Below are 27,105 nucleotides of genomic sequence, written 5' to 3' on the forward strand. Positions count from 1 at the left end.
CAGCCTCCCAAGTAGCTGGGACTACAGGCACCCACCACAATGCCTGGCTATTTTTTGGTTGGAGTTGTCATTGCTATTTGGCAGGCCCAGGCTGGGTTTGAACCCGCCAGCTCCAGTGTATGTGGCTAGTGCCATAGCCACTTGAGCTACCAGCTCCAAGCCAGATTCATCTTTTTTTGAAAGATTGCAGCATCCAGGCAGGTTGTGTTGGTGCCTGGTCTGCATTTAAGTTACCCAGAATGCCTTGCATATGGTAGGCACCCAGTATTAGTTATTGAATTGAGCCAAATGGAAATTGGATTCATTGAGTGTACTGTGGATGAGATACCAGGCATATATAAACAGTCATTTTTAGGTGTTAAGTCTTAAAAAGCATATTGCCCTGAATAGCAACTCTGTGATACAACACTAAATTCTTTTAGTAATAAAAAGGATCATACACCACAATGAGTTATCCTCTTAAGGAATGAACCAGGGATGACCCAAGATTTTTATATGTTTAAAACAATTTCAAGGGTGGTGCCTGTGGCTCAGTCGGTAAGGCGCCGGCCCCATATACCGAGGGTGACGGGTTCAAACCCAGCCCCGGCCAAACTGCAACCAAAAAATAGCCGGGCGTTGTGGCGGGCACCTGTAGTCCCAGCTACTGGGGAGGCTGAGGCAGGAGAATCGCCTAGGCCCAGGAGTTGGCGGTTGCTGTGAGCTGTGTGACACCACAGCACTCTACCGAGGGCCATAGAGTGAGACTCTGTCTCTACAAAAAAAAAAAAAATTTCAAATTTAACATCAAATGTTGGCAGGATGTTTCTAATAGCTGGGTTAGCCGGGACCTAACTGTGCCTTTTGTTACTGACCTCTGATTTCATTTGCATTTTTATATTATGAGGTTGCATGGAAGTGTTTATGTTTGGCTTCTCCTGTGCTAGTTGCCTCAGCATATGATTTACAAATATTAGAGAGCAAGTTGAAGAATAAACAAGCTATTTCAATCTTTTATATATAACAAGGAAACAAAAATCACTCATTCTCCAAACACTATTTTAAGTGACCTGTTTGTGAGATTTTGTTCTGCTTTACAATCTTGGCAGCTATTTTCTATTCAAAGAATTCCCTGCAGGGTAAGGCTGGCCTCCGGGTAAACCTGATTACCAATCCTTAACTATGGACTACCACCCAGGGCTGTGTCAGGTGTTTAACTAGTTCCATTTAAGTAGCTGCAGTCTGGATTTCCAGGGTCCCGGTCCTTCTCCCTTGATCTCCTGGTCTCTGGCATCCTGAGCTCTAACAGAACACTGTCATACTGCAGAGGGCAGTTGAACTCTTTGTCTGGGCTTTTTATTGAGAAAGCAGAATTTGCCCGGAACAAAGGAAAACAGCAGGAACTCGGGGTGGAAGAGACAGGAGTCATGTTGAAGTCTGAGTGAAAGCTGTATTTGTATTCTAGGGACCACAAGGATGTCGCTGGCAGGTTGGATTCTGCAGCCTTGGGTTCTTTTGTGCATGGGACAGTGAAGTCACACCTCCAGGCTGGGTTGGGGGAGGTGCGAATTCTAACCATTTTAGAGCCACTCGTTTTTTCCATGCCTGCTCTGATGGTAGCATTAACTGAACCTTCTCCCAGCTGTAATTTAAGGATGAACCTGCCTATGAATGGGCAATAATTTTGTTGAGGAAGTTTAAATTGCTCTGAGTTGTGCGCGATAGTACACTTTTACATTACCTGTGATTTCTCTGCTTGTGTTTCCTTTCGTTAGAGTAGGGAAACATAAATGTATATACTATTGAATTGGCAGCTTGAAAAAAATCTGTTATGTGTGTGCTTAAAGAATGTCCCACGGCTCCATAATCCTCCAGAAATACAAGTATTTTTGAGAAAATGCTATAACTGTAGGTTAAGATTAATAAGGCAGGAGGTAGTTCAATTTTCAGAGGTGGTTTTGAAGCTGTGTTCAGACATAATGTTACTTGAATGTGCTATTGTATTTCAAGATTTATTAGTCTACTTGGGCTGCCATAGAAAGTACTTCCAACTAAGTGGCTTAAGCCACAGAAATTCATTTTCTCACAGTTCTGAAAGCTGGAAGTCCAAGGTCAAGGTAACAGCAGGGTTGGTTTCCTCTGAGGCCTCCTCTCCTTGGCTTGTGGACTGCTGCCTCCTCCCCACATCCTCACCTGGTGTTCCCTCTGTGTGCACCATCCCCAGTTCTCTGTGTGTCCAAACCCCCTCTGCTTATAAGGACTCCAGTTGGCTGGATGAGGGCACCCCCATATGACCTCATTTTATCTCTTTTAAGACCCTGCTCTGAATACATTCATACTCTGGGGCCCTGGGGGTTTGACGTATGAACTTTGGGGGACAGTAACACATAACAAGAAGCGTTCATTTAAGAAAAAAGCCAGTGGTAGGAATAAGTGGATCTAGAAATTGCCTCGGGCAGTGACCCCCGTCTTCACCCAGTGCAGTAAGTGAAGGTTGGGATCTAGTGAGAAGAAACACAGGCGTGGGAGCCTGGGTTCAGATCCAGCATCACAGCCTTAGACAAGAGCCGAGGGAAGTGGCAGCCGTTTATCAACTCCTAAGGTAGGGTCCTAGCAGCCACTTCCCAGGGCTGTGGTGACAAGAGACCACATGTGCACAGAACAGCCACTGCCAGGCGGCCCGGTTTGTCTCAGCTGCTAGAATCATTATCATTAGCAGCAGTCACACTCCCTACCCCTAATCCCACACATTTCTCTACCGTCATCTCCTCTGGGATTGCTACTGGGCTTCACGGGATATGGTCCCCACAGGAGCTTTGGGCGTCATCGCCACTGTTGATGATAGTCCTCCCGAGCCTGTGCAATCTTGCTGCCCTGGGCTCAATCCAAGTCCCCACTCCCTTCTTTGTCGTTTCTTCTAAGGCGTGTGTGGCTGAGAAAGTGCGGTGTGTTGGCCTCCTGGCGCCCTTGCTGCAGAGCGGCCTGAGAATTCCTGGCGGGCCGACAGCTGGTGTCCTGCCCCCCCGGCCTCCTTTCCTACCCTCTGCGGTCAGTGAGGTGCCCTCTCTCCTCGTTCTCTCTCTCCCTCCTTTTAATGGAGGTGAAATTCTCCATAAAACATAAAATGAACCACTTTAGTTCCTCAGAAAATTAAAAACAAGATTATCGTATGATCCACAATTCCATTTCTGGGCATATACCCCAAGGAATTGAAACCAGTGGTTAAGACACTGTGCTCCCACATTCACAGTGGCATTATTCACTGTTGCTCCAGTAGAAGCACCGAGTGTCTGTCCGGAGATGACGGATAAACAGAATGGGGTGTACCCATACAAGGGAATATGACTCAGCTGTAAAAAGGAGGGAAACTCTGGCCCACGTGACACAGATGAACAGGTACAGTACACTTCCTCCTAGGAAAGTCCCGGGATGAGCCAGATTCACAGAGACGCAGCGTAGCACGGCAGTTGCCCAGGGGAGAGGAGAGTGGGAGTTAGGATTTAATGCGTATAAAGTTGCAGTTTTGCCAATGAAAAGTCTTGTAGATGGATGGTGGCGATGGACTTCCGGAGTGGCCTGGTTCCGGTCCCCGCTTACCCGTCCCTTCTCATCCTCTGTGATCTGACTGAAGCCTGGCTCTCACGCTCACCTCACTTCCCTCTCCCCGCTCAGTACGTTGCCAGTTCCTGTGTTTTTTGCTTCCTTGACATTCCCCAAATCCCTCCAGTACTTCACCATCACCTTAGTTTATTCTGCCGTCCTCTGTCCCCAGGACTGCAGCCACAGCCTCTCCCTCACCCCGAGGGACAGAAATCTGAGCATGAGCCTCTGCCACCCTCCCCTCCCATCTTACAGGCCGTGGGTTGAATTGTGCTTCCGAAAAGATGTGCTCAATCCCTAACGCTGGGGTCTGGGTATGTCACCTTATTTGGGAATGGGCTTATTGCAGGTGTAATTAAAATGTAAGTTGAGTTGGGATCACATAGGAGGGGGCCATTAACCCAATATGACTGGTGTCCATCCGAGAGAGGAAACGAGACACAGAGACAGGCCAAGGGGGAGAAGACCACAGGAGACGGAGGCCGTGATCAGGCAGTGCCGCTGCACGCCAGGGATCCCCAGCAGTGCCAGAGTGAGGAGACAGGAGTGACAGTCTCCCCTGGGAACCTCTAGCAGGAACCAGCCCTGCTGACACCTCCATCTTGGCCTCCAGGACTAAAGGGGCAAGACCTCGTTGTGCTAAGATCCCCAGTTTGTGGTGCCTTTTTGCAGCAGCCCCGGGACACTCATAGAGTTAGCATGCTGAGCTTCAGCCACTCTGAGCCAGTGATGAAACCAAACCTGCCCTTGCTCAGGGCTCCCTGCCTGCTGCCCCTTGTCCTCTGCGCTCCCATGACAAATGGGGCTCTTGCTCAAACCAGGTGCCCCCCCACCCCTGGAGCCCTGCCCATTTGCCTCGTCCAGCTGGGCATCCTCACTCTGCCAAAACCCTTCTGCCCTGTCGCACCCTCTGAGCCCTTTGTGGTGACAGGTGTACTCACGTGGTTGTTTGACACCTTGGCGGCAACCCCGGGACGAAGAGGTCTGATGGCTTTGCCCACTGTGGTCTCTCAGCGATGGCACCCTGGCAGACACAGTCAGCATCATCAGTACCTGAGGGAAAGAGGGAAGATGAACTCTATCAGGTGTAGCCTTAGTCCAGGCTACCATAACAGAGTTCCAGGGACCGACTGGCTTAAACAACAAACATTGCTTTCTCACGGTCTGGAGGCTAAAAAGTCTAAGATGAAGGTACGGGCAGATTGAACGTCTGGTGAGGGCTGCTTACTGGTTCCCAGACCGGCTTCTCACTGTGTCCTCAGGAAGGGGCAGAGGGGGAACTCTCGCGCTTCTCTTTTATAAGGGCTCTGACCTATTCCCAAGGTCTTCACCCTCCTGATGCCATCACGTTGTAGGTTATCATTTTGGCCTGTGAGTTTGGGGAAGACATTTTGCCCGAAATAGGCATAAAGTAAAATGCTCGTGCTGCAACAGAAGACAGGTGTTCAGGCAGGGCTGCATTTGTGTAAAAGGGTGGATAGAATCATGGTTTCTTCCTTTCATCTCTACATGTGATTGGACTTTGTGATTTCATCTGCAAGGGGGAGTGAGGTCAGGGGGATTTGAGGATTTAATAATAAAAAGCCAGGCATGGTGGCACATACCTGTAGTCCCAGTTACTTGAGGTGCTGAGGCAAGAGCATCACTGGAGCCCTGGAATTCGAGGCCAGCCTAAATGATACAGAGAGACCTTGTCTCAAAAAAAAAGGAAACAGCCCATCTTCGCAGTTTTCCAGTTTTCTGTAGTGAGTTCTTCTGTTGTTTCCCATCTATCTTGCTTTAGTGATGCTACCTGCTTGTACGTTCCTTCTGATCTTTTCTTATCAGAGTTGAGGACTGAAGCTCAAACAGCCCTTTTCCCACTGTAGGATTTTAGCCAAAGTTCTGGTGGATGTTTTGTTTTTTTTTTTTTTATCCCTTTACCTTTTGTCTTCAGTGAGAAGCCAGGATAGAGTTCCAGGCTCTGAACTAAGAAGTCTGTCTGCTGATAGCCAAATTATCATCTGTTTTCAGGTTCATTACAACGTCGGCAAAAACCTGGCTGATAAAGGCAACCAAATGGCAGCCATCAGATACTACCGGGAAGCTGTGAGGTACGGCAGGCGTGTCTCGCGAAAGAATAACATCTTTGTGCGTGGGTTGTTCTTGCTGTCTAGCATGAAAAGCATATCCTCTTAAAGATCCACCTTCAAGATATGGTGGCCAATTCCTGAGAGTTTAGTGACAACTTCTCTGCATTAACGGTCGTCTTGGTTTCTCTCTCAACTTCCAGATTAAATCCCAAGTATGTTCATGCCATGAATAATCTTGGAAATATCTTAAAAGAAAGAAATGAGTTACAGGAAGCAGAGGAGCTGCTGTCTATGGCTGTACAAATACAGTAAGCCTTGTTTTTAGAATTATGCTGGAGACGAAGCGAGCTCCTGCATTCCAGCCTCAAGCCTTTCTTCTTCTTGTTTACTCTTTTATAAAATACTCTTCTAGGCCAGATTTTGCTGCTGCATGGATGAATTTGGGCATCGTGCAAAACAGCCTGAAACGGTTCGAAGCAGCAGAGCAAAGTTACCGGACAGCAATTAAACACAGAAGGAAATACCCAGATTGTTACTACAACCTCGGCCGTCTGGTAAGCTCAGCATGCCCTGTGTCTCTTTTCTTAGTTATAGTAGAATGATAGTAGTGACACCACCTATCACTCTCCAATTTAAAAACTTTTTTAGAGACTGAGTCTCATTCTGTTGCCCAGGCTACAGTGCAGTTTTGTGGTCATACCTCAATGCAGCCTCAAACTCTGGGGCTCAAGCAATCCTCCTGCCTCAACCTCCCAAGTAGCTGAGACTCTAGGCACGTGACACTATGCCTGGCTAATTTTTTCTTATTGGAGGGTTCTGCTATGTTCCCCAGGCTGGTATTGAACTCCTGGCCTCAAGTGATCCCCCTGTTTCAGTCCCAAGTCACTGGGATTACAGACATGAGCCACCACACTTGGCCTACGTTTTATAAGTTCTTTTTCATGTGTTTATCTCATTTGAAGGCAGTTATTTGAGCTCCTTATGTGTAATTGTTTAAAGCTCTAATTAGAGAGCAATTCAGATTGAGTTAATCAAGTTTAAGAGACCAAGGCAAAAGGTTAAACAGAGGAATAAATTAAAATTTTTTTAATTCCTCCTGTCCTGTAAAACAGTGCTCCAAGGGGTAACTTTCTGATAAACATCAGTTTCTCTGTCTCTAAAACAAAAATTGAATAAACATTAAGATTAAAAAAAAAAAAAAACAGTAGTGTGATTTGTGAGTTTCCTATTCTTTTTTCTGAAAGGATCAGATCTTTCCAACTGCAAGGGACATTTCCCCCAAAAAAATTCAGCCACGGAGGGCACATAATTTATTTGAAAGGGCTTTGGCATTATAGAAATAGAAAATAATGTGTTTCATAGTAGCTTTATACTTTTAGTTATTGACAGACTATTTATAAATCTGATTGCTTTTGTTTTTCTTGACCCCCAAAATAAGACACATACAAATAACAAAATTTTTTAAACAAGAATGATTGTATTCTACCCACAATCGACTATTTAATTTTTTTCTAGTATACTTAGATTTTTTGGATAAAATTGTTAAGGAAAAACTATTTGTTCATTTTAGCCAAACTGGAGTTCATGTGCAGTGATGGGCCTTTTAAAGGAAGTTTTTATGTAGATTTCCAGATTTTTAACTTCCTTAACAATGGGATAGCATCCTAGTGTTCTAAAGAGAGGCCTATTTATTATCATTTTAAAGGCCTGAAGCTTTTTGGTTTTAAGGAGTCCTTACGTTATCAAAACCAGTAGTTCCTGGGAGGTGCCTGTGGCTCAGTGAGTAGGGTACCAGCCTCATATACCGAGGGTGGTGGGTTCAAACCCAGCCCCGGCCAAACTGCAACAACAAACATAGCCAGGTGTTGTGGCGGGCACCTGTAATCCCAGCTCCTCAGGAGGCTGAGGCAAGAGAATCGCCTAAGCCCAAGAGCTGGAGGTTGCTGTGAGCTGTGATGCCACCGCACTCTACTGAGGGCAACAAAGCGAGACTCTATCTCAAACAAACAAACAAACAAACAAACCAGTAGTTCCTGAAACTTGTTTATACATGCACATTGTCTTACCCCTCCTCAGAGTTATCAATCAGAAACTCCACAGGGAATCTGTATTTAAAAACAACAGTAATAAGCCCCCCAGGTGATTCCTATACCCTGTCCTTGGTCCTGCATTTGGGAAGCAGCTCTATCTGAATTTTGACCTGGCAAATTGAGCAAGAGCAGAAGGGACCTTTTGGGGAGAGTAGCCTAGAAAACTGCTTTAGATTTATTGAAAGCCAGGTGTTAATTTTTGCCATGTTGTGAATGTCTTTGACCTTAATGTCTTTGTTTCTGGACTGGTTAGTCATGGTTTTGTGAGCTGTAGGGATAAAATTTTATTTTATTTTATTTTTCATTTATTTATTTATTTTTGACACATAGTGTCTCACTCTGTCACCCTGGGTAGATTGCCGTGGCATCGTAGCTCATAGCAACCTCAAACTCTTGGCCTCAAGCAATCCTTTTACCTCAGCCTCCCAAGTAGCTGGGACTACAGGTGCCCACCACAATGCCTGGTTAGTTTTTCTATTTTTAGTAGAGACGGGTTATCAGTCTTGCTCAGGTGGTCTTAAACATGAGCTCAAGCAATACACCCACCTGGAGCTCCCAAAGTGCTAGGATGATAGGCGTGAGCCACCATGTCCAGCAGGGATAGAATTTTATGAATGGAGGAAACAAGATGGCAGGAACACATGGCTGACCAGTGGCAGCAGCTGGACCTTCCCCCCTGCAGAAGCCACCTGGCGTGGCGGATAATGATGGCATTATCAATTTTAAAGTGAGCGTGTTTTAGTTATTATGTGCCATAGGAAGATGCCTCTTCTAGGTGCTTACTCCAGAGTGGAAAAGAGGAATTATTTCTTCCTGGGCCCAGAGAGGAAGGTGGCAGGAATGTGCTAAATCTCTGAAATAGCAAGATATTTGGACAAGGAAGAGTGACAGCTAGATATTCCTGTTGTCCTGTGAACTTCCTCTAGGAGCACTCAGACTTGCATGCATTTCTGTTTTCTTTTACACTTTAAAATTCTGTGCTTTGTGAACTGGTTACACGCTTTGATGTTGGAACAGTTTCCTCTACGAAACCTGAAGATTCAGGGAGAATTGAAGCTATTACAGAGAAAAGCATTCACTGTAATGATACAAGTAGAGGCCCTCAAATCTTCTAAGTGAAAATGTAATGAATCCCAAGGACCCTGTACTCCAATTCACGTACAAGGTGGAGTTGTTCCTCATAAAGTTAATGATGTGAGAAGGGGGCTGAGTGGGGAGGGGGGCAAAGGTGGTGTTATCTGAATACGTGCAGGGGGGTGGTTTGAATACAGTGGGCATGTGTCATTGTTTCTGTTTACTGGGTTTGTTGAACTAGTGCTTGAGTGAAATCTGAGGCTTGATTGCCACATGAGTTCTTTCATTCCGGGGGCCACTCTTCTCTCGGTTGTTACTTGCAGAATGAGTGAGTCCACCTCCAGCCCCTGGGTCTTCCTGCCCAGTAGCTGCTGGTCCCTGTGGTTCCTTGGGATTCAGAAAACAGAAGATTTATGCTTAAAGTGCCTTCTGTAAGAGTTACGTACAAAGAAAGGAACATAAAATACAGAACACCAGCTTTATCATATGCTCCAGTCTTGGGATTCATCACACTTGAACTTGGAAGATCATCGGTGGGACTGAACGGGCTGAAACCTCACATGACTCTTTGTTTATATTGTTTACCGATTAGGCTGCCATGAAACGGTCTTCCTACCTTCCCTTCCGCCAACTGTTCCTGCTCATTGAGGCTTTTGCTCTCCATTGTGGTTTAATTATCCAGCTTTTGCCTGCTTGACAGCTTAAAAGCGTTAAGAGCTTAATCTAACAATTCAGCTAACCCATTTATATATTGGCGAGTAAGAGGAAGGTAATAACTTAAAATGTTCTGGTTTAGAAATCCTTCTTTAATAACAAAAGACAGAAATTTGTTTTGATTTCTAGCCCAGATAAGAAGAGAATGTGATGCATTTCTCTTGTGAGGCAGGAAATTAGGCAGAGCTGGGTTCCCTGGGACATATTCCTTATCTCAGAGTGACAAGTAGCAGTGGCTGGAGGTACTACCAGAGATGATTTATGGTGCAAGGCTTGATTCTACCAGTTAGGATTTGTTCAGGAGAACATAAACTCTGCCAACTATTTTATTTTTTTAATTTTTTTTTGATACAGAGTCTCAGTCTGTTGCCCTTGGTAGAGTGCTGTGGCGTCACAGCTCACAGCAACCTCCAACTCCTGGGCTTAGGCAATTCTCTTGCCTCAGCCTCCCGAGTAGGGAGGCTGGGACTATAGGTGCTCGCCACAATGCCCGGCTATTTCTTGTTGCAGTTTGGCCATGGCTGGGTTCAAACCTGCCACCCTCAGTATATGGGGCCGGCGCTGTACTCACTGAGCCACCAGCACCACCCCATGCCAACTATTTTAAATGGAGAAAATTTAATAGAGGAAATTGGGATTTTGGGAGAGCAAAAATGGAAAGGTAATAGTAACTCAAAGATTAGTAAATACAGGAAATCCCGTAGGTTTAGGGAACAAACAGGAGGAGGCAGAGCTACAGGAATTTAAGAACTCAGAAGGAGCTCCGGGGTTACCACAACCTCAAGAGCTGAGATCATGGAGAAACAACCACTGCTTCCAGCTCTGCAGAGGAGGGGACACAGCCACTTCAGAGACACTGCTGGGGAAGGAAGGAGTGAGTGAGGGTCGGGGGGATGACCACGCCCCTCTCCCCACCATCTGACACCTGTGACACTTGTTAGCAGAAACTTAACATGGAGTGGTTTACAGACCCCGAGCCCTGGCCACACAGAGTACAGAAGTCCAGACGCTGGACTGATCGGTGAATAATGTGCACCTTACCCATCCTCTTTCCGGATGGATGGTTCTTCTTAAACTACCATTTTTCCCTGCTTCCCTTAAAGTGTTTGTTCCTTTCGTATAGATGCTATAAGAAGAACTGAGGTCACGACAGAGCACATGAAACAGAAGGACTCAGTTCTGTTGTCATTCTTCAGTAAATAGTAACACCAGTGGTAGTAATGATAGCTATGTATGTGAAGAGTTTTGCTGTATCGTATAAATGAATTTATGTTGGTTTTCCTGGGTGTGTTCAAATGTCACCGTGGATTTTGTCCACGTGACTCAAATGCCTATCACTTGCTGGAAAGAATTGACTTGAGAAATCCTAGGGACATAACATAGGGTCATTTAAATGATGGCTAAATAAGCATCCCAAATTATATTTATTTTTTTAACTTTTCATATCATTTCCTCATTAGGGTAAAATACTGTAACTTGAGTTTCTGAATCTTTTTTTTTGCAATTTTTGGCTAGGGCCGGGTTTGAACCTACCATCTCCAGTATATGGGGTCAGCACCCTACTCCTTTGAGCCACAGGCACCGCCCTGTTTTTTTCTTTTTTTTTTTAAGAGACAGAGTCTCACTTTATCACCCTCGGTAGAGTGCTGTCGCGTCACAGCTCACAGCAACCTCCAACTCCTGGGCTTAGGCGATTCTCTTGGCTCAGCCTCCTGAGTAGCTGGGACTACAGGCACCCTTCCACAATGCCCTGCTATTTTTTGTTGCAGTTTGGCAGATGCCAGGTTTGAACCCACCACCCTCCATATATGGGTCCGGTACCTTACTCACTGAGCCACAGGTTCTGCCTGAGTTTCTGAGTCTTGTGGGAAATTTCTGGCAACATCTTTAGGAAATGGGTCCTTTTAAAGGTTTCCATAACTAATTAAATCTTTCCTTCTCTTGCATAATATGCCGTCTATTTGCTGTGTGTGTTATGGGACAAGTCAGAATGTCCCTGTTACCCAAAGAAAAGACAGACTTGGCAGTAAGTAAGGGAACCACCTTGAACTCAGATAAACCTTGATGATTTATATTTTTTTGCACATTTAAATGGATCGAGTACATTCAGATAAAATGGTGTTTCAGCCACATTAAGGGCAAGAGGGTGACCTGCCGTAAAATCCATCACTTTCTCCCTCTATGGGCTTTTATTAACGATGCAAATTCAGATCAATGTTACACAAAATTCCCTTTCAAATGAAAGCAACAGATAATTCTCCCCTTCCTTAACAAGGCAAATAGGCGGGCGGCGCCTGTGGCTCAGCGAGTAGGGCGCCGGTCCCATATGCTGAGGGTGGCGGGTTCGGACCCAGGCCCAGCCAAACTGCAACAGAAAAATAGCTGGGTGTTGTGGCGCGCACCTGTAGTCCCAGCTACTCGGGAGGCTGAGGCAAGAGAATCGCGTAAGCCCAAGAGTTAGAGGTTGCTGTGAGCCGTGTGACGCCATGGCACTCTACCCAAGGGCGGTACAGTGAGACTCTGTCTTACAAAAAAAAGAAAAAAAAAAAACAAGGCAAACAGGCTCCAAATTGCCAGGTGGTTTTATATTACCATAGGTGACTTTTCTAAGAAGTTCAAAAATTATGTCTGATATCCTCATATTTTTATATTAAGTTTAGGGATAGGCAGGCAGAGAATTTTAGACCATCCTTCCCAAGGGGAGTTGAACACACACAGCTCTTGATTATGAAATTATTTGAAAAACCAGTATTTTGTGTAGTATTCTAAATGATACTTTGTCAAAGATGGACTTATGAAGTCTTTCTGTAAAAAGACGAATGATAGTCTTTTTGCAGTATTTCAGTAGTCTGAAATATGATTTATATTCATTAATTAGAATCACTAAATAATAGGTAATAATTAAGACATTAGGGCTGGGGAGCTCGACCACCTGGTTCTAATTCCTGCTCAATCATTTCTACAAATGCACGTTTGGGAACGTTACTTAATTTCCCTGTGCCTTACATAATCTATAAAATGGGGATGATAATATCTACTTCATTGGGATTATTTAAGGACAAAATGATTAAAAAGCTCCATAAATAAAAGTTTGTCTTATTTGTTTAGGTGTTTTCTTTTTTTTTTTTTTTTTTTTTTTTGGTTTTTGGCCGGGGCTAGTTTTGAACCCGCCACCTCCGGCATGGGACTGGTGCCCTACTCCTTGAGCCACAGGCACCGCCCATGTTTAGGTGTTTTCTTTTGCTTGTTTTGTCTTTGGGGGTTTTGTTTGGTTTTAGTTTTTTAATAGCATGTCAGAGAGGGAAGGTTGTAAATTGAATCTACAATATTGACTTGTTGGCCTGTGCTTTATTCTCAGTATGCAGATCTGAATCGTCATGTTGACGCGTTGAATGCGTGGAGGAATGCCACCATGCTGAAACCAGAGCACAGTCTGGCATGGAACAACATGATCATACTCCTTGATAATACAGGTACAGAAAGGTGAATTAAATGACTTGCTCCACCATCGAATAATTAGGAGATAGAGATTGTTGTGCTTTCGCCCTAGTTTAAACGCTAATGAATATGGAGCTAAATATTTTATGTTATAAAGTAGGATTTTCTAAAAGAATAGACGTTGGAATATGGATGTTTGGGAAAATGAGACTTCATTTTGCCACTTCACTTAGAACTGGAGCAGAGTAATGGGGGAAGAGATGTGGTATCTCCTTTCTTCTGAAGAAGGTAGGCTTAAAAAGTGGATGGTATTAGGTCTGTGCTCCAAGTTCACCGACTTTACACAGAGGAGATGCTCTCAGTTGACACAGCCATGGGGTTAGAAGTTACTCTGCACACTTGCCTTTAAAAATCCAAACATTCTTTAAGAAATGATGATGGTAGACACAGATCCAAAAAGTGGATCTTAGGGAGGCAGAGAGGAGAATGGAATTAAAGTTACCAGAGGTTGGGTGGGGTAGAGGGAGGTGGAGAGAGTTTGATTTATTGGTGCAAACGGATCAGAAGGTAAGTTCTAATGTTCCTTAGCACAGTTAACAATTTATTGTATATGTTAAATAGCGACAAGAAAAGATTTAAACTATTCTCAGCACAAAGCAATGATACATGTTTGAGGTGATGGATATCCTAAATACCTCGATTTGATCATTACACTTTGTGTGCCTGTGTCAAAGTATCACGTGTGTACCCCATAAATGTGTACAATTATTATATATCAATAGTAAAGTGCTTTGATATATGTCTGTCGCTAGGCAAAACACAGAACACGGACTTCAATATGATAAATACAAAAGTGTTACTATGATACCCTTATTTTACCGACTTGTTTTCTCTGCTTTGGGTATAACTGGTATCTGGGGGAAAAATAAAAGATTTTATATACAAGTTAATCAAAATCTGTTTATGTGTCATGTCAGGATCGTGCTGAATTGTAGTGGCTTTACCGCTGACAAGATGGTGTGTAGGTGTGTACGTAATGCGTTCTGCAGGGATTTTCCTAAGTAGTTTATTCATAACTGCTGTGTATTATGCACCGAAGCCCTTTTAATTATAGAGACTAAAACGCAAGTACAATATTAACATATTTCTTGTTTTTCCATTTTTTACTCCCAGGTAATTTAGCCCAAGCGGAGGCAGTTGGAAGAGAGGCACTGGAATTAATACCTAATGATCACTCTCTTATGTTCTCGTTGGCAAACGTGCTGGGGAAATCCCAGAAATACAAGGTGTGTAAACTGCAGCCGCGATTTCTTGCAGTTCATGCCAGCACCTGACAGAAGTCATAAGTGTTACTTCTGCCCCAGTTAGATTCGGAATCAAGCCAGAACAGCGGCAGTGGGGCGTCAGGGTGGCCTGGTCAGTTTGCTTCCTGGAGAAGTTGCCCAGAAGATGCATGTGGGGGTCGAACTCGGTGTCCTTTCTCATCAGAATTAATTACGGCTGCCCCACGTTGGCCGGGATGGGAGCAGGCAGGGGGCTGCTACACACTGGCCTCACTTGCTGTGCGGAGGGTGGAGGAGAAGGACTCAGGGTAGTGCAGGAGTCGCCCTAGTCCCCCCCTGGCACAAAGGGGTTGACTCTGTCACCCTTGGCTGGAGCTCCGGGTTTTATTTGTGAGCTCTGTCTTCTGCCCACAAGAATAATTGGCCCATGGAGGATACCTTACTGGTTCTTGTGCTTCTGAGTTTTTCTTCATCTAGGTTACAGGCCATCCATCAGTAAGGCCCAGAGGTTTCTGACCCCAGATATTACATCTTTGCTCTGGCTGGGCCTCCAGGCTCGGTCGGGAGTAGGCCCTGTAAATTGAAGGGGACTTGATGTTCCTAAACACCAGGGATCTCAAACTTTAATTCTGTATGTCAGACAGAATCACCAAGGGAGCTGTTGGAACACAGATGCCCTGAGATCATCTCTGTGCGCCAGGTCAGATTTGGCTGGCATCCTGGGTGCCTGACACGGACGTTACAGCAGCAGCGCCTTACCTCCTTTCATGAGCAAAATAGGGGCAACTGATTAATATTTCAGCCTGGATTTACTTCCCCCTTCTTATTCATTAGATGTCATTATAGTAAGACATTGCACACGTGTCCCTCATGTTTGAAAGTTGGGGACTCTGATGGCTTCACCACACATGTGCAGCATTTTTAGATTGGGCTCCGGAGATGGCTTGTGGAGCAGTTCAGTTTTGTCTTTGATGGATTTACTTGCATAGCAGGGGAAGGCGAGGTTTACAGGTTTCCCTTCTAAATGACCTTTCCAGCCATCTGTCCGCCGGGGGCGAGTCCAGAGTCTCGGTCCTCATCCAGTGACCCAGCTACAGTGAGTCATCTTCAAGATGTGCCTTATATAATCACTGTATTGATTTTTCTACCATCCCAGTTTATAAATTGGAATTTCCATTAAGGGGACAGAACTCAGGATTCATTTGGCTTCCGGCTCACACTGTTCTTTTTTCCCCCACCAGATAAAGTAGAAAATACTCCATAAAGCAGAATGGAGAAATCAGTTTCCCATTTCTCTACACCATGTGCTTGCTAGTTGTTGAGGCCAGAGCGCTGGGCCTGAGATAAGGGCACAGAAATGGAATCTGAAGTCAGGAACTCACCAGGAGCTCTGCAGGAACTGCCATGCAGGGGGGGCATGATGGGACTTCCCCAGCAACGATGGGAGCCACCAGGCAGGCATTTAATGTAGTTTTTCAATTAAGGATTTGGAATTGTAAACAAGTGCTCAGTATTCCTCTCATAATGCACATATGATACCTATTTCTCTTGGTTGGCTGTGTCCCTAATACTGTTTGTTTCAGAGGACCTGTTTCCTTGCTGAGCTTGGAGCAGGATGGAATGCTGTGGGGAAGAGAGCATCTGTGCCCACTGACTCACCCAGGGCAGGGCAGGCTTCTGCCGTCTGGAGCTCGCCTTGCTCCTGGACACCTGTTGTTGTACCCTGTCGCTCACTTAGCACATCTTCTTAGAGCCCATGGAGGCTCCTGGAGATTGGGGCCCAGTCTTCAGTTCTATTTTTGTGTCTCCTCGGCTTTTGTCCAGCTGGTGATGGACAGTTAGTGAGCGCCCAGTTAGTAGTCATGAAATGACCAAAGGCAGCTCTAATTTGGCCCTGAAACAGTCAGGCTTTGGGAACCCATTTTGAGTCTTTGATGTGCAGAGGGAGCATAGTCTCGTGATACCTGTGTGGTCCTAGCGTGCCTCCTTATCCTGTCTTGGCAGCCCTTTTGAAAACTTAACAGCAGTCACTTAACTGCTCCTGGCCTCAGTTTGTTCATCTGAAATGGAGGTAGTAATCTGCTCAACCTCCTGACAGAGTGATCTGAAAAAATACACAAAAACATAATTTGTAACTATTAAATGGTATGTGTGTGTATATATATATGTATACACACACATATATATAAAATAGTTTAGTGATCCTTAAATACATGTCTAAGGATAAAACGTATTTGAATTTATATTACTTCTTGCCATTTAATTTCCAGTTTGGGGTTAATGTGATAAAACTACAAAAGTCGTGTTTTCCAGCGCTCAGAGCGTCGCTTCCACTCTCTTTCTCTTTCTGTATTGCTAATTCCACAGCCCAGGGGTTTCAGAGCAGTTGATAGAGCAGTTTCCAAAACTCCAGACATTTATGCCCCACCCTGATTAATTTCTTTTGCCAAGTCTAGATATTAACTGACTTATTTTCTTGATATTTTTCTTTAAATAGATTTTTAATGGAAATATAGGGTCTGGCAAAAGTTTTGCCCTTTTGTACTTGCATGCGATGTTGGTGTGTTACAAAATTACATATTTATGATTTTATAATAAAATATTGGCATAGGTTACCAGCTCATAAAAAGGGGGTGTTATTGGTTCCATTATTTGTAATTTGCATTATTTGCACAAAATTCTGTAATATAACAATATCACACTCAAGCACAGAACGGTGTTACTTCTGCCCAGCCCTGTGCTTTTTCGAGCAGACACGTCCTGTCATTACTGTACATAGAAGGTAACTGAAAATGAAACATTTTATTTAGCTAGATGCTTTTCTGGCCAAGGCTTTGAGCCTGAGGTCACCCTCTGTTACCTTCCCAGGGAGACTGGCAGGTGTTAGGCAGTGGTTGTCAACCTTCCTAATACCTCCTAATGCCGTGACCCTTCAATACAGTTCCTCATGTTGTGGTGACCCCCAACCTGAAAATTATTTTTGTTGCTACTTCATAACTGTAATTTTGCTACTGTAATGAATTGTAATGTAAATATCTGATCTGTGGGATATATTTTCATTGTTACAAAGGGGTCTCAGACCCACAGGTTGAGAACCGCTGTGTTAGAGGGTGTGGCTCTAACACTGGGCTCAGACTCTGCCCTGACTCAGTCAGAAGGAAGGAGGGAGCACTGGGGTCATGGTTTCCACTTCACTTCAGACCACCTCTGTGACCTTCCCGAATCTTGCCCACCTCCCATGGCTGTGGCTGGGATGACCTCAGCCCCCAAGACCTGAACTTGGTCTTATTCCTACTTAGAGACACACGTTGCAAGCCCTTTCTCAGTCCTAAACCTCTTTTGAATATGTTTTGTCTACTATGCTTCATAAAACATTGAATTTCTTTTTCTTTTAATTGATGAAAAAAATCCCAGGTTTAAATGCGAGTTTACGGGTTCATTGGCATAAATTGGCTTATGGCCTGGGTCTTGAAGCATTCAGACACCTCTATAGAAGATCGATTTATAAACAGTTTGTTGCTTTCCTGAACAGGGACATTTAAAAGACTGATTTAAGGCCAGGCACAGTGGCTCACACCTGTAATCCTAGCACTGTGGGAAGGTGAGGCAGGAGGATCATTTGAACTCAGGAGTTCAAGACCAGCCTGAGAAAAATGAGACCCTGTCTCTACTAAAAACAGAAATATTAACTGGTTTCTGTAGTCACAGCTACTCAGGTGGCTGAGGCAGGAGGATTGCTGAGCCCAGGAGTTGGAGGCTACCGTGAGCTAGGCTGACCCCATTAGCTCTGTAGCCTGGGCAACAGAGTGAGACTGTCTCAAACAAAACAAAAACAAAAAAAGCCTGTTTTATTAGATGAGCATTTCATGGGGTTTGAATACCCACAGATGTTGGGTTGTAAAGTGGCTGCACACCTGGTGCCCAGACACAGGCCCAGGCTGCCCTGGTTACCTGGGATGGAGCCATCTGAGCCATGCTCACCCCCAAAACTAGCCCTTCCTCCTGGTGCCTTTTTGCCCTTAGCTCTGTGTGCCATTGTGTTTCTACTTTGCTCCCAGTTGTCTCCACCTGGCTTCCTCACAGCCACACCACAGCATCCTGCAGAATCAGCAGCACTCCCTCCAGCCCCCACCTGCCCCTAAAAGGTGTCAACTCCCTGTCTTCAACACCACTGTGTCTCCCAAACTGACCCACTCCTCATCGTCCTGGGTGATGCCCATCCTCACTGGCATTTGAGTAGTTAGGTGAATGACTAAAGAAACGAATCTGGCATTCCTTAGAAAACTCCTAACTTTCTTTTTTGTTGTTGTTTTTTTAAGCCACAGGGTCTTACTATGTTGCCCGGGCTGACTCAAACTCCTGAGCTTAAGAGATCCTCCTGGGGCAGCACCTATGGCTCAGTGAGTAGGGCGCCGGCCCCATATGCCGAGGGTGGTGGGTTCAAACTCAGCCCCGGCCAAACTGCAACAACAAAAAAATGGCCAGGTCTTGTGGCGGGCACCTGTAGTCCCAGCTGCTCGGGAGGCTGGGGCAAGAGAATTGCATAAGCCCAAGAGTTAGAGGTTGCTGTGAGCCGTGTGACGCCACAGCACTCTACCCGAGGGCGGTACAGTGAGACTGTCTCTACAAAAAAGAAAAAAAAGAGAGAGATCCTCCTGCCTCAGCCTCCCAAGTACTAGCCCTAAACCAGTTCTCTAGTTAACAATACTTGCTGTGCAGTGAAGGGAAGATTTTAAAATAGATTTGGTTCCTTCCTATTTCTCAGGTTTTAGATTTTAAATGGAAATGTTTGAAATCATCAGAAGCAGCACAGCTACTTAGAAACCGCTACAAAACTATACAATCCATTTGATTTTTTTTTTTTTTTGGCAGCCTATCTGATGTGGTAGGAACATCTTGAACCTCTTTGTAGAAGTTTCTGCTACTGAAACTTGGAACGTAGACACTGACCTTGAACTGACATCCTGTATGTTATCCTGATGTCTTTATGCAGTGCCTCTTGGATGACAGTTCTAAAATACAAATTTTTTTCTCTGCCAGCTCTGTCTGAAAGTAGTAGTTTCAGAGATGTTCACTCTCATTCCCCATCCATTTCTCAGGAGAGCCACAGGTCATTACGGGGCAAAGGAACTGGTCCTCCTGCACATTAGAAAGTGCGTAATCTTAGATACGGAAAGTCCACGTGGAGAAAGTCAGCATAGCACAGGTGGAAGCTGCAGAAACCCTCAAACCAAGAGCTTTGGTTAGTTAAGCTCAGCATTTGCCACTGATTAGGAATGCGAGTGTAGGGTAGGGTAAACAGCTCCGGGCACAGGTCAGTAACAGATTAGGCATCTTTATTTCTCAGATGATCATAGGAGGGTCCTGTCCAGCCAGCAGCAGTTCAGCAGTGATTAGGTAAGAAGACACTTTTCCCTGTTTCTTAGTGACCAGATTGGAAGTAAGAACTATTTAGAGGAAGAACGGGTCTGCATAGTTATCAGTTCATGCCTATTAGGGGCGTTTGGTCATGGTCATGTCCAATACTGTGACAGCTTAGGTGACAGGTGGCTGTTCCTTCCTTATTCTCCCTGCTCATTCTTTCCAGCTGAATGGGCTGCATTCTGGTGCTGCTGGTTCTTCAGAGAGGTGAGATAGGTCCCAGCTCCTGCCTCGAGAGCCCTGGAAATGTGTTCCTTAGTGCTGACTGAAAACAGCACCTGCAGGGATCTGGTTGGCAGCCTGGCCTCTTCTGTCCCCCAACTTTTTCTCATCTTCCATAGCACCCTGACCCCAGTAACCTCCTTCAAGGTGCATTCCAGCAGCTGCAGGGCAGCAGGTGGCAGAACCCTGGAGCACATCCACCCCCTCTCTGCGCCTGGCACCGCCTCCCACCGCCCCAATCACTTTTGCTCCCTTCTAGCTCCTGGGGCCTCCTGTCAGAAGAGGGTGGCCCCACTGGGCCTCCCGAGCATTTCTGGAAGAATACAGTGGTACAAAAGGAGGATGTTAAAGTTTGAGAACCATAGGGTATATAACCAAGGATAGCTTTGCTTCGTGTACAACAAATAACCTTCTCTGTTACGTCTTTCATTTTTCTAGGAATCTGAAGCTTTATTCCTCAAGGCAATTAGAGCGAATCCAAATGCTGCAAGTTACCATGGTAATTTGGGTAAGAAAAACTTTCAACTTGAATCATACTGAAGTTCTATATAATTTTAATGGAATGGGTGCATTTCTATAAAATCAGTGTTGGGAGAAGTTTTTTTCAAATCTAGCCTGTATTGTCCTTCACAATCTGGTTTTATAAAGTGGTTTAGTTATTACATTTAAAAGATAGCAAAGTGGCAGTCACATTCATCAGTTTGAGTGTATGACCATAGCAAGCCCCCAAATTGCCCATTCATTTTATCACCGTCTAGTGGTTACAACTCAGGTGTTCCTTGTTTGTGTGAAGGGTCCTGGGACATTAAGCTGAGAAGTCCTGTGGAAGTCTGGTGTCTAACTTACCTCCTTTTCCTTCCTGCTTCCATAGGAGATCTTCTTACAGCCTGATTTTCTCTGCTTTCTTATATCCCTTTATGCTGTGGCTAAAAATGCATTTATAATCATTTTTTCCTAGAATTCATTTCCTCTTGGTTTTTCTTGTTGTCATTTGGTTTTTTTTTTTTTTTTGGAAACACAGTCTCACATTGCCACCCTGGCTAGAGTGCTGTGGCATCAGCCTACCTCACAGCAACCTCAAATTCCTGGGCTCAAGTGATCCTCCTGAGTAGCTGGGACTATAGGTGCTGGCCACCACACACAGCTAATTTTTCTGCTTTTAGTAAAGACCCGGTCTTGCTCTTGGTCAGGCTGGTCTCAAGCTCCTAAGCTCAAGGGATCCTCCTGCCTCAGCTTCTCAGAGTGCTAAGATGACAGGTGTGAGCCACCACCCAGCCTTCTTCTGTTTTTTACATCTCCATAGTTAAGATTTTTAGAGTACAGCATGGCAGTGTCATCAGTGTTCAGATGCTCCGTCACATGAATTTTCTCCTCCACATTGGTCTTGTGCTTGTCACAGAAGTCAGAAAGTATCCCCAGATGCTCTTCTGGCCATATAGAAAGTTAGTTTTATTAACAAAATCGCTATAATAATCACAGGTTTATAATTAGGTTTATTGCAACTGTCATTTGAAGGTCACATCTTGATATTAGAGGCCTCACTTCCAAGCGGCAATAAACAAGCTGCGGCTTCACCAAAAGAGGAAGGAAAACCTTTATTTAAAATGAGCAGCTGGATTTCTGGGACATCAGTGCTCTAAGCAGGGCCTGGCCCCACACTACCCAGCCTGGCTTCCTGGAAATTTCATGGCAGTTTCAATGACAATTAATGCACTCTTTTCATTACTTCTTTATGTAATAATGTTGCAACAGGCAGATGGACCCTATCCAGTACTACAAAGAGCCTTAGACATAACTGGCGGTGGGTAAATCTACAATCACCAGGAGTGAGATTACAATAAATAGTTTTCAGTACAAACAATATTTTTCAACGCAAGGATTTTGAGAACTATTTGCAAAGAGTCTGTAATATTTCTTTGCACAGTGGTTAGGAATACTGCAAGTTATTCAGAACCATTTCCAATGAATTTCACCTCCTGCTATTTCAGCTGTGCTGTATCATCGCTGGGGACATCTAGACTTGGCCAAGAAACACTATGAAATCTCCTTGCAGCTTGACCCTGTGGCATCAGGAACGAAGGAGAATTATGGCCTTCTAAGAAGAAAGCTAGAACAAATGCAAAAAAGAGACGTTTGATCCTTTTTCCTGCATTTTTTTGAGTTTGCGTATGTGTACATGAGGCATATCATTGATATAATGCTGTTAAGTTTAACTACTTAAGTCTAAACATCTTGTTTATTTTTATTGTTTTTTTCTATGAAAACAGAGACATGCAAAAAGATTACAGCACCAGCAATATACTCTTGAATGCTTGATATGATTTTTGCATTGAAATTGTATTTTTTCAGATGACTCAAATGTAATTCTAAAATTCCAAAAATAGTCTTTTTTAATTAAAAAGAAAAAGAGAAAAAATTACCTTGAAATGACTTTTAGTAGAGTTAAATATGCATTTTGGGATATATGCCTTGTTGTGTGTGGACTAGCACTATTAAACTTTAATGGCAGCCAAGAAAGAACAGCCTGGCTCCTACGATTTATATAAATATCAAATGTGTCTGTATATTAGCATTTTTATTTAATGACCAGAAAGAGCAAATTAAGATTCTTGTTTTTTTATCTCTTTTTTAAAAACAATATACAGTGAATTTCATTTATAAGGAAATATTTATTTGTATGTTCATGTTTTGAATAGGGTAAATAATTGAATGAGGGATGGAAATGTGTGTATGCTGTTCTTCTCTAGGAAGAAATTGCCTCCTGCAATGTTCTGGTTTTGTTGTTGTTGTTGTTGTTTTGGATTCTCTAACTTGTGCTGTTTCCACACATACATTGCCACTATCAATAGAAAATTCAAGCCATGTTTTAGTCAAAAGCAGGCACTCCTCTGATTTTTGTTATATGCAAGGTTAAGAGATGACACCTCTTTCTAAGTTGCTTTTATATGTTTTTAGTTGTAAAGCAGTTTACCATCTTGCTTAATGGAACTACAGACATTATCCAGAAAAATACAACATTTTCTCTCAAAAGGAGCCACAACTGGGGAGTTTGTGGCATTGTTAAGAATTATTTTTCCTGTTTTATTTGATCTGACCATCCTGTTGAGATTGGTTCTACTCTGTATGCTATGGACTTAATGAATTGTGCAATCTCCGTAATTTCTTATGCAGTAAAATTATTACACAAACTAGTGTGAAAATGTTGTGTTGCCTTCTTAATAGATGATTTTTAAGTCAGTGAATTGTGTGTCCTCTTTTTCTTAAAATGAAATCCAAATGGCCAAATCTTTTCTAGTATGGGGCTTCTATTTTAGGGGAGCATTTCATTAGCTTGCAATAGTGTTTGTCCATGTTCAGAAAACAGAGTGAATAGACTCATACTGAGATGAATTTTGTTTTTTGTATTTTTTTTATTGATACAGAAGTCTCACTGTGTCACCCTGAGTAGAGTGCATCACAGCTCACAGCAACCTCAAACTCTTGGGCTTAAGTGATTCTCTTGCCTCAGCCTCCCAAGTAGCTGTGACTATAGGTGCCTGCCACAACGCCTGGCTATTTTGTTGTTGTTGTTGCTGTTGTTGTTTAGCAGGCCCAGGCTGGGTTTGAACCCACCTGCCTCAGTGTATGTGGCCAGCGCCCTAACCAGTGAGCTGCGAGCGCCAAGCCATACTGAGATGAATTTGATTCTCAACACTCATGTTTTGGAGACCAGATATGTAGAGTTGTAAGCCAGTAATTGTAACTAATGATGGTTGAGATGTATCAGAAAAGGGAGTGACATGTTTCAAATATTTCTTACATGGCCCCAAAACTAGAGTAATAATTTATAGCTCTCTGAGGGGGAGAGGCTGTCTCATTATTTATGTTCCTTTAGTGCTTAGTTTGGTGTATAATAGATGCACTATATGCTTTGTTGATAGTTTTCCAAAAAACTTCTTCTTCTGAAACAGTCCTTGTCTTTTGAGAGTAAAGAAAAAATAATGTTTCTTATAAAAGCCCCTTCAGGATCCAATTTTTTTTTTCCTACTGATACTGCAAATCAAGATGTGTAAATCTGGACCCCTGCCTACAGAACGAGTTCCTTAGCGTTTGCTGCTTCAGCTCTCAGGATTTCCATGGCAGCTGTTTTCCAGAGAAAACAGTCATTAATTTGATGGATATTTCAGGAAGTCTTTTATCTCCGCAAATTTTGGAAGCGTACCAGGCAGCCCTCTTTTCGCCTGTTTCCCTCTTCAGCAGTCACTTTCTTTGTTTCTTGGGCTTCCTTCTGTACAGACTGAAGTGGAAGGCTGTCTCCCGCTTCCTCTCTTATCCGATGTGGTTTTAATGTTGTTTCATTACGAATGACATTTGAGAGGCTGCTGGCCACACAAACCTGGGGACGTCACAAGGTTGGGAGATCACCCTTCACCTGCTTGCTGGCCAGCATCATCCCATCTGGTAAGAGGTTGGCTGGCTGGCTGGTTGATTTCCCCTGATTTACCGCTACCTTTCTTCCCTCACCTTTACTTTTGTTTCCTTTAAGTTTTATCCTGTCAGATACAGCCTACCAGGCCTTGACAGGGCCTCCTGGGATTCGGATTCTATTAAGCAATTTTTCTTAAGCAATTTTTTCACATTTTATTTCCAGTTTTGGACTTAAAATATCATGCAGAACAGAAGACTTAAGTCCAGCACCAAGGCACTGACATCTATGTCAATATTCATACCCAATTAGCTTGGACTTTGGGGCAAAAAAACCCAGATTTGGGCATTGGCTCTCCCACTGTGACATCACAGACAAGTCATTTGTCATTGCTTAAGCCCCAGTTCCTGTCAGTAAAGTGGGAATGATAAGTGGGAGCTCTCAGACTAGTAGACCTCAGTAAATGGTAAGTTGGGTTTTGAAAGAGGGTCTGTGTTTCAAGCATTGTCCCATTTTTTCAACAAATATTAAGCGCCTACTATGTGCCAGACATTGTCTTAGGCACGAAGAGTACAAAGGTAAGTGGAAGTGGACTTGGTCCCTTTCCCTCAGCAGTGGACAGTTGAGTGAGAAAGTAAATCTCCAGTAGGGATAAGATTAATAACTGAGAAGTAGACTTGATTTTTTTTTTTTTGTAGAGACAGAGTCTCACTGTACCGCCCTCGGGTAGAGTACCATGACATCACACGGCTCATAGCAACCTCTAACTCTTGGGCTTACGCGATTCTCTTGCCTCAGCCTCCCAAGCAGCTGGGACTACAGGCGCCCACCACAACGCCTGGCTATTTTTTTGTTGCAGTTTGGCTGGGGCTGGGTTTGAACCCGCCACCCTTGGCATATGGGGCCGGCGCCCAAGACCTGATTTAAATAAACTCGGCAAAGGGCTCCCTGAGAAGGTGGACTGTAGGCTAAGATTTGATAGAGCAGAAGAAGGTTACTGGAGGCCAGTTCTCAATCATGGGACCTCTTGCTTCCCCCCGCCCCAAGGAGGGAGTGCATTTGGCAAGGCCTGAAGATATTTTTGGTTCTTACAACTGATTGTAGGCAGGAGAGGTGAGGCAGGGTATTGCTATACATCCTATAATGCATAGGAAACCCACCCCCCCACACACACAGAAGAACCATCTAGCTCAGAACACAGCAATATCAAGTTTGAAAAAAATCTGGACTACACCGAAGAAACAGCATATGCAAAGGCCCTGTGGTGAGGAAGCTGAATCCAAGGGCATTTGACTGGGCTGGCAAAGGTGACTACAGCCCACTTATGCCAATGCTCAAAGACCCAGTGGTGTTTATTAAACTATGAGAGGATTCAAAGCAGGGGAGATTAGATTTACATTTTGACAAGGTGGCCGGCTACTGGTGGGGAAGGAATTAGAGAGGATATGAGCAGAGCACTCCAGGCATCCAGCATCGAGATGAAGGTGGCTTGGTGTCGCTGAGTGGCAGTGGGTTGGAGAAATGTTTGGAGTTGGCTGGTGACGGGAAGTGGGTGGGGAGAGAGGTGCTAAAGACCTCTGTGCGGTTCAGCACAGAGGCTGGCCTTACCCTGGAGAAAGAAGGTTCTTAAGAAGGAAGGACAGATGGGGCCCAAATTCAGGTGGAAATCTGATCCCCTTCCCTACCAAACAGGAAATAAAGCTCCTGTATGTTACAAGGTCCAGATTGGAATAGATGTGGCCGCCTCTGCACATCTGTACAGCAAGCCAAAATTACAATGCCAATCTTTCCAAGCCTTGACTTCCTCATATAAAAAAGACCAGGTAAGAATGTCTAATTTGCAAGGTTGCTGTGAAAATTAAAGTTAATATAATAAAATGTTTATAGCTGCACTTGAATTGAGCAGTTGAAATGTGGCCAGGCCAAGCTGAGAAGGGCTATAAGCATAAAATACATGCTAGATTTTGAAGACTTGGTATGAAAAATTAATGTGAGATAGCCCAGTAATTTTTATATTGATTACATTGGAATACTTTAGATATATTATGTTAAATAAAACATTAAAATTACTGTCTCCTGTATCTTTTTTACTTTTTAATGTGGCTACTAAACTTAAAATTATGCCTTTGGTTTGCATTTTGTAGCTCACTTTGTATTTCTAATGGGCAGCATTTGTCTAGATCCTAGTAGGAGCTAAGTGTATGATACCTACCTAGAAACCTAGTGCATTTTTTAAAAAGAACATTTATTACACCTAATTATTACAGTCTTATTAATTTTTTACAATTATTGGATTCTGTAAAGGCCTATGTTTATCATCTTTGTCCCTAAGTCTTCCCTAAATGGACCAGTCAGATACCCTTTGGAAAACTGGATTCAGCATACCTATTAAGATTACATGATTAGCAAATAGCCATGGTTGATGAGGGAGAATCCTCTTTTTTTATAAACTAATTAGAGCTAATAAATGTTGAAAGAATAGAGATTAGAAAAATCATCTTCTGGGCGGCACCTGTGGCTCAGCAGGTAGGGCGCCGGCTCCATATGCCGAGGATGGCGGGTTCAAACCCAGCCCCGGCCAAACTGCAACAAAAAAATAGCCGGGCGTTGTGGCGGGCACCTGTAGTCCTAGCTACTTGGGAGGCTGAGTCAAGAGAATCGCCTAAGCCCAAGGATTTGGAGGTTGCTGTGAGCTGTGTGACGCCACGGCACTCTACCGAGGGCGATAAGGTGAAGAACACTTTTGTGTTTTTTAGCTACTCAGTTAGTGGGACCTAGTTATGGCAGCCCTAGGAACCTAAAAGAGC

General features: G+C 44.0%; 1 protein-coding gene across 3 annotated transcripts in view; it reads left to right on the plus strand.

Annotated features, from left to right (window-relative positions):
* Positions 1 to 22,300, plus strand: part of TMTC4 (transmembrane O-mannosyltransferase targeting cadherins 4) — a 62,608-nt gene extending 40,308 nt beyond the window's left edge. For 2 of the 3 annotated variants that reach the window (XM_053563620.1, XM_053563621.1), the window contains exons 12-19: positions 5,593 to 5,672; positions 5,852 to 5,959; positions 6,064 to 6,205; positions 12,888 to 13,002; positions 14,141 to 14,253; positions 18,570 to 18,650; positions 20,332 to 20,401; positions 21,882 to 22,300. In XM_053563620.1, the coding sequence (XP_053419595.1) occupies positions 5,593 to 5,672; positions 5,852 to 5,959; positions 6,064 to 6,205; positions 12,888 to 13,002; positions 14,141 to 14,253; positions 18,570 to 18,650; positions 20,332 to 20,401; positions 21,882 to 22,030 (858 nt within the window). In that variant the 3' untranslated portion in view covers positions 22,031 to 22,300. The remainder of the gene's footprint in view (positions 1 to 5,592; positions 5,673 to 5,851; positions 5,960 to 6,063; positions 6,206 to 12,887; positions 13,003 to 14,140; positions 14,254 to 18,569; positions 18,651 to 20,331; positions 20,402 to 21,881) is intronic. The other variant, XM_053563622.1, reaches the window with a different exon arrangement.
* Positions 22,301 to 27,105: the final 4,805 nt, after the last annotated feature.

The sequence above is a fragment of the Nycticebus coucang genome, chromosome 15 (assembly GCF_027406575.1).
Source record: "Nycticebus coucang isolate mNycCou1 chromosome 15, mNycCou1.pri, whole genome shotgun sequence".
In the NCBI taxonomy this organism is placed as follows: domain Eukaryota; kingdom Metazoa; phylum Chordata; class Mammalia; order Primates; family Lorisidae; genus Nycticebus; species Nycticebus coucang.